This window comes from Rhinopithecus bieti, unplaced genomic scaffold, assembly GCF_001698545.2.
Source record: "Rhinopithecus bieti isolate Rb0 unplaced genomic scaffold, ASM169854v2 scaffold_17936, whole genome shotgun sequence".
In the NCBI taxonomy this organism is placed as follows: domain Eukaryota; kingdom Metazoa; phylum Chordata; class Mammalia; order Primates; family Cercopithecidae; genus Rhinopithecus; species Rhinopithecus bieti.
In genome coordinates this window covers 152,038-169,492 of record NW_016808913.1, presented here as the reverse complement: position 1 = coordinate 169,492, position 17,455 = coordinate 152,038, and the positions used below count along the sequence as shown (strand labels likewise).

General features: G+C 36.9%; 1 protein-coding gene across 1 annotated transcript in view; it reads right to left on the bottom strand.

Annotated features, from left to right (window-relative positions):
• Window positions 1–17,455, bottom strand: part of SLC9C1 (solute carrier family 9 member C1) — a 138,676-nt gene that overhangs the window by 4,823 nt on the left and 116,398 nt on the right. Inside the window, 1 exon segment of the mRNA XM_017887792.1 lies at window positions 8,379–8,437. Within this exon segment, the coding sequence (XP_017743281.1) occupies window positions 8,379–8,437 (59 nt within the window).

The window sequence follows — 17,455 nt, the reverse complement described above, 5'->3', positions numbered from 1 at the left end:
GCTGTGTTTCCACCCAAATCTCATCTTAAATTCCCACATGTTGTGGGAGGGACCTGATGGGAGGTAGTTGAATCATGGGGACAAGTCTTTCCTGTGCTGTTCTCATGATAGTGAATAAGTCTCATGAGATCTGATGATTATATAAGGGGGAGTTTCCCTGCAAGCTCTCTTCTCTTGTCTGCCACTATATGAGATGTGTCTTTCACCTTCTGCCATAATTGTGAAGCCTCCCAGCCATGTGGAACTGTAAATCCAGTAAACCTCTTTCTTTCATAAATTGCCCAGTCTCAAGTATGTCTTTATCAGCAGCACGAAAATGGACTGATACACCATTTCTTCTATATTTTCTAGTTTGTGTGTGTAGAGGTGTTTATAATAGTCTGTCTCCAAGGATCCTTTGTATTTCTGTGGGATTGGTTACAATGTCACCTTTGTCATTTCTGATTGTGCTTATTTGGATCTCTCTTTTTACTTTAATCTAGTTAGTGATATACTGATTTTGTTTATCCTTTCAAAAAACCTACTTTATTTCCATTGATTCTTTGTATGGATTTTTCTGTCTTAATTTTGTTCAGTTCTTCTCTGATTTTAGTTATTTCTTTTCTTCTGCTAGCTTTGTAGCTCATTTGTTCTTGTTTTTCTAGTTCCTCTAGTTGTGAAATTAGATTGTTAATTTGAGATCTTTCTAACTTTTGAGGTAGGCATTTAGTGTTATAAACTTTATGCTTAACACTGGTTTTGCTGTATCCCAGAGACGTTGGTATGTTGTGTCTCTGTTTTCATTTATTTCAAAGTATTTTTTTGATTTTTTGCCTTGATTTAATTGTCTACTCAAACATCAGTCAGAAGTCAGTTGTTTAATTTCTATGTAATTGTGTGGTTTTGAGAGATCTTCTTGGTATTCATTTCTATTTTTATCCCACTGCTGTCCAAGAGTATGGTTGCTATGATTTTGATTCTTTTGAATTGATTGAGACTTGCTTTATGGCTGAGCATGTGGTCAGTCTTGGAATATTTTTTGTGTGCAGATGAGAATAATATATATTGTGGTTGATGGGTGGAGTATGCAGTAGATGTCTATTAGGTCCAAGTGTTGAGTTAAAGTCAAGAATTTCTTTGTTACTTTTCTGCCTCAATCTGTCTAATACTGTCAGTGGGGAGTTGAAGTCCCTCACTATTATTGTGTAACTATCTAAGCCTTTTCATACATCTAGAAGTATGTGTTTTATGAACTTAGGTGCTCCAATATTGGATGCATATAAATTTAGGATGGTTATGTCTTCTTGTTAAATTGAATCCGTTATTATTACATAATGCACTTCTTTGTCCTTTTTTACTGTTTCCAATGTAAAGTCTGTTTTATCTGATATAAAAATAGTGACCCCTGCTCTTTTTTGTTTTCCATTTGCATGGTAGATCTTTCTCCAGCCCTTTACTTTTAGCTCATTGGTGTCATTATGTGTGAGATGGGTTTCTTGAAGGATAGGTCTTGTTTTTTAAATTCAACTTGCTACTCTATGCCTTTTACATGGGGGTGTTCAGACCATTTACATTCAAGATTCATATTGATATGTAAATTTTGATCCTACTGTGAAGTTGTTAGCTGTCTATTGTGCAGTTGCTATTGTGCTTTTGTTTTATATGGCCTGCAAGGTATATACATAGGTGAGTTTTTGTGGTAGCAGGTGCCATTCTTTTGTTTCCTTGTTTAGAACTCTCTTAACAGTCTCTTGTAAGGGTGGTCTCATGGTAATGAATTCCCTTAGCACTTTCTTGTCTGGAAAATATTTTAATTTTCCTTTGCTTATAAAGCTTAGTTTGGCAGGATATGAAATTCTTGGCTGGAATTTTCTTTCTTTCAGAATGATGAATATAGGCCCCTAGTCTCTCCTGGCTTGTAAGGTTTCTGCTGAGAAGTCTGCTGTTAGCCTCATGGAGTTCCCGTTGTATGTTATCTACCCTATTTCTCTGACTTTAAAATTTTTTCTTTGGCATTGACCTTGGACAGTCTGGTGACTATATGTGTTGGGGATGTTCATTTTGTATACTGTCTCTAGGTTTTTGTATCTGGATATCTACATCTCTAGCAAGATTAAAGAAGTTTTCTTGAATTATTTCCTGAAATATATTCTACAGGTTGTTTGACTTTTCTCCTTCTCTAGGGAATGCCAATAATTCATAGGTTTGATCTCTTTATATAATCCCATATTTCTCAAAGACTTTGCTCATTTTAAAAATTCTTTTAAACTTTATTTCAGGTAGACTGGGTTACTTCAAAAGAGTGGTCTTCAAGCTCTGAAATTCATTCTTCTCCTTGGTTTAGTCTATTGATAAAGTTTTCAATCATATTTTGAAAATTTTTGGGTGAGTTTTCCAATTCCAGAAGCCCTGATTGATTTCTTTTTAAGGTGTTTATCTCTTCTTTCATTTCCTGGATTGTTTTAAGGTTTTTTTTGTGTTAATTTCCAACTTCGTCTTGGATCTCATTAATCTTCCTTACAATCCATGCTTTGACTGCCTTATCTGTATCTCTGAGTTTACATTTTGGTTAGGGACCATTGCTGGAGAGCTAGTGCAATCCTTTGCTGGTGTTACTACATTCAGATTTTTCATGGTGTCAGAATTCTTGCATGGGTTCCTTCTCATCTGGAGACACTGGCACTTCTAATTTTTGTAATTCTTTTTATGTGAGTAGAATTTTCCTTTTTTCCCTTTAACAATATTATTATTAGTTTATTTTTTTATTTTCCCTTCCCTTTTCCCCACTCCCTAGGTGGTATGACTATAGAGAATGCTGTTTTGGCTTTGCTACTATAGTTCTATGTCTTAAGACTTTTGGCAGGTTTTATATTGGGCTGTTCAGTTCATCCTACAAGTGTGTAGATGGCACTTACAGTAAGAGCTGGCTGTGGCCAATGTGTTAAGGTATATACTTGATCCATGTTTACTGGCAGAAACTATTGTTTTAGGCAATGGGCTAATTCCTAACATGCACAGTGGTCTGAGTTCTCTGCTCAGCCCTGAGGGGATGGGGAGTAGGAGCCATAAAGGGTATATCTTGACTGGGCAGGTCTTTCTGCAGGTCTCCTGATAGCAGGTGCAAGAACCAGTGCCAATAGAGAACCAGTGGGTGTCCACCAGGTACTCACTGGTGTGTCTGGGAATGGAGTTGGGAAACCTTGGCTCTGAATTCTCTGCACAGGGATGTGGGGGCAACCTAAGCTCCTAATCTAGAAGAGTGGGTGCTTCAGATGTCTGAGATCTGCTTGTGTGTATAGCAGAGATGGCCCCCCTGCACCAAGACCTCTGCACAGGAGGGGTAGGATGACTCAGGCTGCTGGTCCAAGGAAGCAGGTGCTCTGAATGCCTGCAGATCTGTGTGAGCATGGAGCAGATAAGGTCCCCCTGTACCAAAATATCTGCACAGGAAGAGCGGGGAGCAGTTAGGTCAGGCTGCTGATCCAGTGAGTGCATAATCTGAATGCCTGGAGATCTGCCTGGGCATGGAGCAGACAGTACCAGTGCATCATGATTCAGGAAGGGTGGGGTGGCTCAGGCTGTTGAACCAGGTCAGTGGGTACTCTGAATGCCTGGTGATCTGCCTGGGCATGAAGCAGAGAGAGAGAGTTCCCACACACCAGATCTCTCTGCACAGAAAGGATGGGGTGGGTCAGGTTGCTGATCCAGTGAATGAGTAATCCAAATGCCTGGAGATCTGCCTAAGTGTGAAGTGGAGAGAACCCTGCCGTACCATAATCTATGTGCAGAAAGGATGGGGTGGCTCAGGCTCTTGAACTAGGCAAACAGGTGCCCCAAATGTCTGGAGATCTCCCTGGGCTTGGGGCAGAGACAGCCTTTCTGCACCACAATCTATGTCTAGGGAGGATGGCACAGCTTAGGTTGCTGAACCAGGTGAATGGGTATTCCAAATGCCTGGAGGTCTGCCTGGGCGTGGAGCAGAGAGCCCCACGGTACCATGATCTATGTCCAAAAAGGGTTGTGTTGCTCAAGCTGCTGAACAAGGCAAATGGGTACTCTGAACACCTGAGATCTGACTGGGTGGGGAGCAGAGGGAGCCCCACTGCACCATGATCTGTGTCCAGGAAGGGTGGGATGGCTTAGGATGCTGAACAAGGAGAATGACTGCTCCAAATACCTGTATTTCTACCTGGAGTTTGAACAGAGAGGGCCCCACTGAACCACAGTCTCAGGGGAGCAGGATAAGGCACCCATCAATGGCACATACAGATAAGTTCCTGGTTGCCAAGCTGGCCTTGGCTGCAAGTCTCACTACCCGGGAGAAACTACAGGTGTAGCAGTTTTCCTCCTACCCTAGACTTGCAACGGGGAAAAGCACAATTCTAGCACCTACTGTTGAGGCACTTTCCACAATTCTGGCAGTGTTCTGCTCCAGAACAGGGTGTTCCATCTCTGGCCTGAGACTAAAATGCTTGCATAGCCACACTGCTGAGTCACCCAAGAATGACCGACTTTTTATGTGACTGGATTAAAAATGGCATCCTGCTCTCATCCCAGGTCTGGGAAAATGTCTACAACTTTCTCCAGTGCCTTTCTCCTAAGTTAACTCAAGGGCTAGGGAGAAACAAAGTGGTCTCCCTTGGCCTGGGTTGCTTAGAGCTCCAGTAGAAAGATGAGTCACAAAGAGAAGCTCTCTACTTCTCTCATATACTGGGGCTTCACTCACTTTTATGAGGTAGATGCCGTCACGGGGGGGTGTTTGCCAGTGTTCTCCTCTCTGGGATCTGTGTGTCCCTCATGATTCCAGTGGATTCCCAGTTTCCTTCTTGAATTTCCTTCTATGCTCACGGAGATAATTTTTATGCACTATCTTGCTATTTCCAAGTGGCTGAGGCACACTGAAAGCCTCTAATCTGCCATTAAATTTATCTTGCAAATACTTTTTCAAAGGGTATTTTAAGCTTTAAAATCTACTTTTAAATATGGCCACATTTTAAAATATGGAGGTGGCATGGAAGAAATATATATACATCCATATATATATATATATATATATATATATATATACACACATCCATATATATATACACATCCATATATATATATATATATATATATATATTTTTTTTTTGAGATGAAGTCTCACTCTGTTGCCCAGGCTGGAGTGCAATGGCATGATATCGGCTCACTGTAACCTCGACTGCCCAGGTTCAAGTGATTTTTCTGCCTCAGCCTCCTGAGTAGCTGGGATTATAGGCATCTGCCACCGTGCCTGGCTAATTTTTGTATTTTGAATAGAGATGGGATTTCACTGCCTTGGTCAGGCTGGTCTTGAACTCCTGACTTCATGATCCACCCACCTCGGACTGCCAAAGTGTTGGGATTACAGGCGTGAGCCACCGTGCCCAGCCTGAAGAATTACATTTTTAAAATGGAGGTAAACCTCTTTATCTGATGGCTTTTATTTTTTAACTTAGTGATATGATTTATGTAACATAAAATCACATAAAGCATACACACAAATATTTCCCCATAGACACATTTTGAACAGTTAACTGTCAGACTGTCCTCCTCATTGTTCCCCAAAAGTCTTGCTTTCCTTTATCCTCTCTCGTGAACATCCTCTTCCTTTCTTTACAAAGACTTTGCTCATTCCCACAGCCAGACATTTCTCTCTTGAATTCCTTTAACTTCAGCTGGTGTTATCCACAGTGTATCTTTTGTGGTTGTTTAATTGCCTTCTGGTAGGTTTTGTCTTCTTAACTAGAACATAAACACTTGAGAAGTGAAGTCTTAACTTATCTTTTTATATCTTCCAACAGTACATGGTAGCCTGAAAAATAACCTGCTAAATTGAGAGCAGCCAATTTGTGAGATTAAGTAGCAGTATATATAGAGGAAACCAGAATACTATGCTTTCCTCTTATCTTAACTGCAAAGCGGCCTTCCTCTTTCACTAATTCTCCTCAGCACAGACCCTTTATGGGTGTCGGGCTGGGGGACATTCAGGTCTTTCCCTTCCCATGAGACCATATCTCAGGCTGTCTCAGTGGGGAGACACCTTGGACGATACCCAAGCTTTCTTGGGCAGAAGTCTCTGTGGCCTTCCACAGTGCATTTTGTCCTTGGGTACTCGAGACTGGAGAATGGCGATGACTTTTACCAAGCATACTGCCTGCAAACACATTTTTAACAAAGCACATCCCGCACACCTCTAAATCCCTTAAGCCCTGAGTCAATACAGCACATGTTTTTGCGAGCATAGGGTTGGGGCTAGGGTTACAGATTAGCAGCATCTCAAGGCAGAAGAATTGTTCTTAGTACAGATCAAAATGGAGTTTCTTATGTCTACTTCTTTCTACATAGACACAGTAACAGTGTCATCTGTCTTTCCTTCCCCCACAACTTTGATGGACTTTTTATTACATAAAGAGAAAGCCACAATCCTGGAATGGTAGTGATGAGAAAAGGTTTTGGGATCCTGGGAAGAGAGCTGACTCTAACACAGCCAGGTTCTAACTTCAGGGAGAAAAAGCATCTACTAAACAACAAAATTTGATGATTTTCTTTACATGTCTTAGTAGTTAATTTTCGTGTCATTTAACAAACTTTTATTTTCACACTCCTGCTTCATTAACAGCCATCATGCCATCATTTTTTTTAACTGATGGAAAAGCAGCACTCTTTGAGGCTAGGTACATGAAAAACATTAGTTTTCCTCCTTCAATCCCTCCAAATATGCTAAGGTAGTATTGTTAAAAAAGAAAAAAAGAAAAAAGAAAAAAAAAAGATGGCCTTGTCAATGGGCTCTAGAAGTCGTCTAATATTTTATTTTAAATGTCCTCCTCATGTATTTTTCTATTGTTATTTCCCTTTGCTATTCTCTAGCCTTCAGGAGCAACTGTGTTTGGAAGAATTAGAATAGGTGCATGTATCCATGTTTTTCAGAGAATATGGGAAGAGTCAAAGACGTTTGGAGAAGTAGTTTCCTGTCTTGAGAAGGCATGAGCCGAAAATAATGGAAACTGTGTATAGGAATTGCTTCTTTGTGCCAAGGACTGTGCAGTGTACTTTTCACTTCTTTGATCTCTACAGAGGTGGGTATTGCTATTATCACTCTTTTGTAGATGAAAAAAATGATGCTTCTGTAGGTTAAAAAATTTGCCCAAGGTCACATGGCTATTAAGTGGTGGAATCTAGAGTCAAATCCAGAAAGTCTCATACTTGACCCTTATGCTCTTCTGCCATGAATTCCATTCAACAAGCAATAAATAGGAAAGATTTGAGGAAACTTTTTCCCAAGGTCTCCAAAATACTTTTTGGAGAGAGTGAACATCCTTCCTTCATGAGGGATGGAAACTTGGGTACTGAAGAGTGTTGTCCTCTTAAAAGCCAGGGCACTTGGATGAGGAACATCTTCAACTTATCACAGAGCCTATGATCATCTTTTATTTAACATATATTTGTGAGGAGATGTTGGGGTCAAAAGGAGTGTCTGTTCTCAGAGGTTTATGTCTAGTGCTAATAGAACAAATAGGCTTAATCGATGTAAAATAAGTATTTAACAACTGAATACACAATTTTATGGCTTGTGTGTTCATAGCAGACATGTATCAGATTCTGAATATTATAATCAGCATCTTCTGGAGCAATATAACCAATCTGGCAGAGACTAAAGCTAAAAATGAACTCTCCATCGCATCTGGAGTCCATGCGATTCAGACACAGACAGGATGGTGTAGATTTGGTGACGTATTTTAATTAGATTTCTCTCTGCTCAGTTTCAGTTCCAGAGTCCTAATAGTGTTTCATAGCTTGGAATCCTATTGTGAAGTTGGCTCAAGATTTTGAGGATCTCAAGATCCCCAGGGTCATAGAGGAACATGAAATTGATCAACATTTGTGGGACTTTCTGAATAGTTTAGGTTAACTGGGATATATTTTATTAGAGCATTTATTATTGAGCTTCTTCTTTCTGTCATGCACTGTGAACACAGGGCAAACTGCTTTCAGGCTTAAAGATCCCAAATGCATAGCTGAGGTAGCACTGAAAGACTTAAGGTCAGTCCAGATTTTGGCACTCCAAGGGGGAATGGAAAGGGCTCAGGTGTGCTACAACTGTAGCCATCCTGGTAGTGCCCTATTGCTAATGTGATTCAAGACAGATATTCTGGCATCCCTTGAACTTTGTTTTTCTTTGTTATTTCTCTAATATTTCCCTAAAAATAAGTATAATTTCCACTGTACCCAGTGCTAAAATAAGTGTTTTACACCAAAATCTACAAAATGACTAGCAGATGAACTTTATCAGAATAAGAGAAACACATTGGTAGTTTCCATAAACTCTAGAGTCTCTTTTACCCAAAATAAAACCTTTAGAAAGGCTGCTTTAAATTTACCTCCTTAACATTTGTTTTTGTTTCTTCTTGAATGCCTTCTTCCAATGTTTCAGTTGAACCTGATTCCAAAAAAAAAAAAAAAAAAAAGGTTAATTCAACCACTGAAGCAAGTGACTATTTCTATTAGTCCAACTATCAGATTAGATCAGATTCAAATCACTCACACTCAGGATCTGCGATCTGAAATTGGTGGTAATCTCGTTTGGTTTAAAAAAAAAAAGGTCACATTTTAAAAAGTGATTATAAGTTTTTTATTATGGAGATTATATAATAAATGTGCCAAAAGTTTGGAAAGTAGAGCGACAAAGTCATCTATCACTCCAATATCCCAAAATACTTTTATATTAATATGTATTGAGGGCCAGGCATGTTGCTGGCAATGAGGATATAGAAGAAAGCAGAAGAGTTAAGATTCATGTCTTCTAGGAGTTTTACTTAGTAAAACAGACAGACTAGCAAACATACAAAGAAACATGACATGGTAAAAACAGGACTGTGTGTATGTTGGGCTATGGGAGCACATAGGAGAGTCACATAGTGCCGTTTTGTGAATTTGGGATGTATCAGTGATGGCTGCTTGGAGAAAAAGCTGAGATTTCAAGGATAAGGAGTTAGCTCCATGAAATGAGGAGATGTGGGGAAGAGGATGTATAGAGAATTTCAGGAAAAATGAACAATATGGGGAAAGGCTCAGGAATGGGAGGCCACCAGGTCTTTTATATCAGGTGAACCATTTGTAGTTTGGTATGGCTAGGTTTTAGAGAGTGGGGAGAGAAGGTAGCAGGTGAAAGCAGATGGTGAAGGGCCCAAAACTATGCCCTGTATATGCTTAATCATTTTAAAAGCAGAGAATCAAGGTATTTTATTTTAATTGTTTTGACAATTTAAATATTTTATTGATACATATTAGTTTTACATATTTTGGGGGTACATATAATACTTTGATGCCCACATACAATGGGTAATGATCAAATCAGAATAATTGGGATATTCATCATCTCAAACATTTATCTTTTCTTTGTGTTGGGAACATTACAATTCTTCTCTTCTGGCTATTTGGAAATTACTATAATTACTATAATTAACTATAATTATCTATAATTACTGTACTATTGAATACTAGAACTTATCCCTTCTAATTGTATTTTTGTATCCTTTAGTCAACTTCTCTTCATCATCTGCTTTCCCTTTCCTTCTCAGTCTTTGATAACTATCATGCTACTGTATACTTCTATGAGATCCACTTTTTTAGTGCCCACATATGAGTGAGAACATGTCGCATTTGTCTTTCTGTGCCTGGATTATTTAACTTAAGATAATGATCTCCAGTCTCAAGCACATCGCAGCAAATGAGAGAATTTTATTGTTTTTTATGGCTAGATAATATTCCATTGTGTATATACACACATACACACATATACACACTGCATTTTCTTTATGCATTTGTTGATGAACACTTATGTTGATTTCATATCTTGGGTGTTTGAACAGTGCTGCAATAAACATGGGAGTGAAGACATTGCTTCAACATACTGATTTTATTTCTTTTGCGTATATACCCAGCAGTGGGATTGCTAAATCATATGGTAATTCTAATTTTAGTTTTTTTTTCTTAAAGAAACACTGTACAGTTTTCCATAATGGCTGTACTACTTTACATTTCCATCAATAGTGTACAAGTGTTCCCCTTTCTTGGTATATTTTCCAGTATTTTAAATTTTTTGTCTTTTTGACAGTAGTCATTCTAAGGTGAAATGATATCTCATTGTGGTTTTGATTTGCATTTCTCTATTTTTAGTGATGTTGAGCATTTTTTTTGTATATATGTTGGTCATTTGCATGTCTTCTTTTGATAAATGTCTCTTCAGATGTTTTGCACATTTAAAAATCGAGTACTTGTGTTTTTGCTATGGAGTTATGTTCCTTATATATTCTGGTTAGTAATCCTGTATCAGATGAATAGTTTGCAAATATTTTCCGTTATTCTGTAGGTTGTCTCTTCACTTTGTAGACTGTTTCCTTTGTTGTGCAGAAGCTTTTTAGCTTGATATAATCCCACTTGTTTATTTTGGCTTTTGGTTGCCTGTTCTTTTGTGGCCTTAGGCAAAAAAATCTTCAGACAGGCCGAGCGAGGTCCTATAGCATTTTCCCTTTTTTTTTTCTCTCTTTTTGTGGTTTTAGGTCTTAAAGTCTCTAATCCATTTTGAGTTGTTTTTTCTATATGGTAATAGATGGGAACCTTGTTTCATTCTTCTGCATATGGATATCCAGTTTTTCTAGCACCAATTATTAAAGAGACTGTCCTTTTCCCAATATATGTTCTTGGTGCCTTTGTTGAAAATGAGTTGGCTATCAGTGCATAGATTTATTTCTGGATTCTTTATTCTGCTCCATTGATCGAGGTGTCTGTTTTTATGCCAGTACCATGCTGTTTTGGTAATTGTAGCTTTGTAGTATAATTTGAAATCAGGTAATGTGATGCCTCTGGTTTGTTCTTTTTGCTCAGGACTGCTGTGGCTATTCGGGGTCTTTTGTGGTTCCCCACGGATTTTAGGATTTTTTTTCTATGTCTGTGGAGAATGCCATTGATATTTCGATAGGGTTCGCATTGAATTTACAGATTGCTTTGGGTGGTATAGACCAATTTAACAATATTAATTATTCCAGTCTATGAACATGGAATATCTTTTAATTTTTTGTGTGCCTTCTTTGATTTCTTTCAACAGTGTTTTATAGTTTTTCTTGTAGAGATCTTTCACTTCTTAAGTTAAATTTATTCCTAAGTATTTTATTTTTTTGTAGCTATTGTAAATAAGATTGCTTTCTTCATTTCTTTTTCGGACTGATCACTATTAGCCTATATAAATGCTACTGATTTTTTGTATGTTGATTTTGTATCCTGCAACCTTACTGGATTTGTTTATCAGTTTTAAGAGTTTTTGGTATGAAGTCCTTAGGTTTTCCTAAGTATGCTATCATGTCATCTGCAAACGAGAATACTTTGACTTCTTCCTTTCCAATTTGGATACCTTTTTTTTTTTCTTTCACCTAATTGCTCTGGCTTGGACCACCTGTACTATGTTGAATAGTGGTAAAAGTAGACATCCTTTTTTGCTTCAGATCTTAGTGGAAAAGCTTTTTAAAATTCTTCCCTGTTTAATATGTTATTAGTTGAGGGTTTGTCATATATGTCACATTTATTGTGTTGAGGTATGTTCCTTCTATATTCAATTTGTTGATGATTTTTATTATGAAAGGATGTTGAATTTTATTGAATACTTATTCTGCATTTACTGAAATGATCACAGGGTTTTCATCCTTGATTCTGTTGATGCAATACATCATATTTATTGATTTGCATATGCTGAACCATCGTTGCATCCTTGAGATGAATCCCACTTGATCATGATGAATGACCTTTTTAATGTGTTGCTGAATTTAGTTTGCTAGTATTTTGTTGAGGATTTTTGCATCTATGTTGATCAAGGATAGTGGCCTGTAGTTTTCTATTTTTCTTGTGTCCTTTTCTGGTTTTGGTATCAGGATAATGCTGGCTTAGTAGAATAAATTTAAAAGTATTTTTTTCTCTTCAATTTTTTGATATAGTTTAAGTAGAATTGATATTAGTTATTATTTAAATATTCATTAGAATTCAGTAGTGAACCCATTTGATCCTGGGGTTTTCTTTAAATGGGAGACTTTTTATTATGGCTTTGATCTTGTTATGTGTTATTGGTCTGTACTGGTGTTCTACTTCTTGATGTTTAAATTTTGATAGGTTGTATGTGTCCAGGAATTTATCCATTTCTTCTAGGTTTTCAATTTGTTGGTGTGTAATTTTCAGAGTAGTCTATGATGATCCTTTGTATTTCTGTGGTATCAGTTGCAATCTTTATTTTTTAATTTCTGGTTTTATTTATCTGGGGTTTATCTCTTTTTCTTAGTCTAGATAAGGTTTTGTTAATTATCTTTTTTAAAAAACAAATTTTTTTGCCAAATTTTAAAATCATTATTTTTCCAATTTTATTTATTTATGCTCATTTATTATTTCTTTCCTTCTACTAATTTTGGGTTTGGTTTGTTCTTGCTTTCAAGTTCACTGAGGTTGTCATTAAATTTTTTTTAAGTGTTTCTATTTTGGGAGTATGGGCATTTATTGCTATAGACTTCTCACTTAGTACTGGTTTTGCTGTATCTCATAGGTTCTGGAATTTTGTGTTTCCATTTTCATTTATTTCAATAAATTAAAAAAAATTCCTTTAATTTCTAAATTGACCCATTAGTCATCTAGGTGCATGCTTTTTAAATTTCATGTATTTACACAGTTTCCATAGTTCCTCCTCTTATTGATTTCTAGTTTTATCCCATTGCAGTCAGAAAAAGCATTTGATATAGTTTTGACTTTTTAAAAATTGTTGAGACTTGTTTTGTGGCTTAACATGTGGCCTATCCTAGAGAATATTCCATATGCTGATAAGAAAAATGTATATTCTACAGCAGTTGAATGAAATACTCTGTAAATGTCTGTTAGGCTCATTTGGTGTAGAGTCTAGTTTAACTCCAATGTTTGTTAATTTTCTGTCTTGATAATCTGCCCATTGCTATAACTGGGGTGTTGAAGTTCCCTACTACTATTGTATTGCAATCCACCTCTCCCTTTAGATCTCTTAATATTTGCTTTACATATCTGGGGACTCTGATGTTTAGCACATATGTATATTGACAACTGTTATATCCTCTTGTTTAATTGATCATTATTTATTATATAATGACCTTTTTTGGTTTTTTAAATATTTTTGTAAAGGTTTTGATTTAAGGTCCATTTTATCTGATATAAGTATAGCTATTCTTCCCCTTTTGGTTTCTGTTTGTACAGAATATTTTATTCTATCCCCTCATTTTCAGCATACATGTATCTTTATAGGCAAAGAGTTCTTCTCATAGGCAGCATATAGTTGGGTTTTTAAAAAATTTATTAAGCCATGCTTTGTCTTTTAATTGGAGAACGTAGTCCATTTACATTCATTGTTACTACTAATAGGTAAGGACTTGCTCCTGCCGTTGTCTTACTTGTTTTCTGGCTGTTTTGTAACTATTCTCCTTTCGTCTTCCTTTCTTACTATCTTCCATTGTGGTTAGTCATTTTTTCTGATAGTACGTTTTAAATAAGTTATTTAAAACTAATAACAACTTAACTTTGATTGCAAAAAAGAGAGAGAAGAAACAAACACACAAACAAAAACATCTGTACGCAGCAATTCCCTCCTTACCCCACATTTTGATTTTTAATGTCACAATTTGCATTTTATACTGCTTATCTCTTTAAAATTGTCATAGTATATTTTAAATATTCTGTCTTTTATTCTTCTTAGTAGGGATATAAGTGATTCACACACCATGATTACCATATTAATGTAACAATCACATTGATAGTATTTTATTTCCATTTGAAGAATTCCCTTTAGCGTTCCTTATAGGACAGGTCTGGTAGTGATAAATCCCGTCAACATTTTTTTTGTGTGTGGGAAAGTCCTTATTTCCACTGTCTTTCTGAAGTTTAGCTTTTCGAGTATAGTATTTGTGCTTGGCAGATTTTTTTTTTTTCTTCAGCACTTTGAATATATCTTTCTACTCCTCCTGGCCTATAAGGTTTCTGTTGAGAAGCCTGCTTTCAGGCATATTGGATTTCCCTTACATATTATTTCCTTCTTTTTTTTCCTCATTGCTTTTGCTCAAAAGTCCCTTTTCCTTTCTTTACCTTTGGCTTTTGAGTACCTGATTATAATGTTTTGGGTTATTCTTATTTGAGTTAAATCTGATTGATGACTTAATCTTTTTGTATCTAGATATTTGTCTCTTTTTCCAGGTCTGTAAAGTTTTCTGTTATTATTTATTAAAACAAACTTCATACATCTCTTTCTTTCTCAGTTATCTTTTAACTTCAAAACCAAAATATTTGTTCTTTTGATGTTGTCACCTAGACCTTGTAAGATAGCTTTATTAATTTTGTATTCTTTTCTCCTCTGACTGTATTTTAACTAGACTGTCTTCAACTTCACTGATTCCTTCTTCTATTTGATCAATTCTGCTCTTGATGCTATTTCATTAATTTTATTTTCAGCTTTAGGATTTCTGTTTGATTTTTTAAAATTTTGATCCCTGTTAAATTTCACTGATAAATTTCTGAATTCATCCTGTGTTTTCTTGAAATTCAGAGAGCTTCCTTAAAACGTTTTTTTGAATTCTTTGAGAGATCACACATCTCCATCATTTTAGGGTTGGTCTCTGACATGTTATTTTGTGCATTTGGTGAGGTCATATTTCTCTAAATATTCTTGATGCTTGTGGACACGTACATTGAGGGATTAGGTATTTATTTTAGTCTCCACAGTTTGCCTTTGCCTGTCCCTGTCTGCCTTTGGAGAGCCTTCCATGGATTCTGGCAGACTGATTGTTTAGTTACCTGAATCTGTCATCACTGGAGCCCTTTCAGCACTAGAGGATGCTTACCAAGACTCTCACAAGGTTTTCAAGGTTGATGTAGTTTTAAGGCCCAGATGGGCCTGGGGAAGTCCCAAGGAGGATTCTGGGGTTGTGTGGGAGTGCTGGTCTGGAAACGGTCCCAATGGCCCAGATGGATGTGACTCTTTGCCCATCTCTGCAGGGATATGTTGGGTCCCTGATTGCAGTAAAAGGGGTTGAAGTTGAGGCTGGGCCCCCTTGTGATCTGCCAGAGAAAGGAGGTTGATGGGCCTGTATTGTTGGCTTAGTTGGGCATGCATCACCCAGCAGGTCCCTGCACAAGCAAGGCAGTTCCTTGACTGTAACTGGAGGAGCCAGAGCTGAGACTGTCCCTTCAGGATCTGCTGTGGGACACAGGCTGGAGAGGTCAGTCTTGCTTCAGAGTAGTGCACATTACCCAGCACAGACAGGATAGCTCCCTGATGCAGCAGGAGGGGACAAAGCTGAGACAAAGCCCTCTGGGGCTCTGCTGTGAGATGGAGGCTGGCATGCCTGTCACATCAACTCATATAGATATGTTTTCCTAGTAGGTCCCTGAACAGATGGGATAGTTCCCTGACTACAGCAGGAAGGGCTGGAGCTGAGATTGGGTTGATTTGGGATCTGCTGTGGGACACAGGCTGGAGAGTCTTGTCTTATTGCTTCAGAGGGGCACGCCTGGCAGGTTTCAGCACAGAGGGGATAGTTTACTGGTTGCAGTGGGAGGAGCCAGACCTGAGACTTGGTGCCATCAGGATCTACTGTGAGTTGGAAGTTGGTAAGTCTGTCAGGGGGCCTCAGACTCCCCGGTTGTGTGATATGGGTGATTCTCTCTCTGGATCCTTGTGTGAGCAGCTCTGAGCTGGGACCTCAGCTGAGAGTTGTTGAAGCCAAACCACAGGGAAACTTTCAGATTCATCACTGAGATAGATGTCAGCAGGCAGGTGAGTTTCTCTGCCAAGGCACAAGTATGCATGATACTTCCTGGATCCCTTGACAGATGGTTTTGGATTCAGGCTCAAGACCAAATGAGGAAGGAGCCAAGTCCCTTGTAGGACAGGACAATTTCAGGACTTGAATGTGGAAGTAACCTTGTAGTATCAGCTACCTGGGGTCAATCTGCATTCTCAAAATGATGCTCCTAGGTTGTGAGCTACATGAAGACTTCACAAACTCCTACCTAAATTTTGAGGCTCCTGCAGAGAGGCTTTGGGCCATGTATGGGGACAGAATTCTTTTTTTGTTGTGGGATATATGAATGGATTACCTTCTATTCCACTATCTTGGTTATGCCACTCTGTATATGCTTAATCTTAAGGTCAGTGGGGACCCATACAATGACAGTATTTTGTGTCCACATAGATGTAAAATTATATGATTGTACATAATACAGATTATATTCATTTAAATTAGTAGCATAATGTTATATTCTTGGTATTTTTACTTAATGTATATCACTGGGTTTACTTTAACTTTTAGTTTAGGTTTGGGGGTACATGTGAAGGGTTTGTCACATATGTAAACAAGTTGTCACAGAAGTTTGCTGTATATATTATTTCATCACCTCGGTATTAAGCCTAGTACCCAACAGTTATCTTTTCTGCTCCTCTCCTCCCTCCCATCCTCCCCCTTCAAGTAGACCCCAATGTCTGCTATTTCTTTCCTTGTATCACTGGTTTTTCAAAAGTTATAATATGGAAAATCAAGTTTTTACTGCTTATATAATATTCAATCATGTTGACTGATGTACTGATTTAGTTAACCATTCATTTATCATTATACATTTTTATTATTTCTTATATTTTATTTTATAAATAATGCTCAATTATCATTTTCCTTTCTAGCTTTATATATCTTTAGGATAAATATTTAGACATATTATTTAGTCAAAGGATATAAACTCTTTTTTGGCTCTTGGAATCTCCTGATGAATTTACTTTATTGTTTGCATTGCTATTAATAAAGTAAGAATGTGTATCAGATTCACTACATTGCTTTGGTCTAGAGGTATTATAATTCTTATAAAATTTCACAAATTAAATAGACCAAATACATAATTTGTTTTTGTAAATATTAACAGCGTTGAACATTTTCCACCTTGTGTTTTCAATGCAAGTTTTCACCTGTGAATTGTCTTTGGTTTATCTCTTGATTGGTAATATTTTTTATAGACACAGGGTTTTAAAATTGATTTCTATATTTCTAAATTTTGAACATTATTTCTCCTTTAGTGAATTGATCAATTAAATTCTATTATTCTTACTTATTCAATAATTTTAACTTTTAAAATTTATCTCAATATTCAATTTAAAATTTTGATTTAAAATGGAAAATTTAAATTAAATTTTAAATTTGTCTCAAAAGTATTTTTCAAATTTTAATCAAGGGCTTAATAGTAGTGATTAAATAATCATATATGTTATGATTAAAGTTTTATCTATTAAAATCTGTATGAAGAATAGGCTTTATATTAAAGTTATTCATCTAGTTCCAGTGATTTATGTTTGTTGTTCAGACAGTACAATGGTATTTTTAATGTTATTGCTATATAACATATCTTAATTTGGGGAAACAGT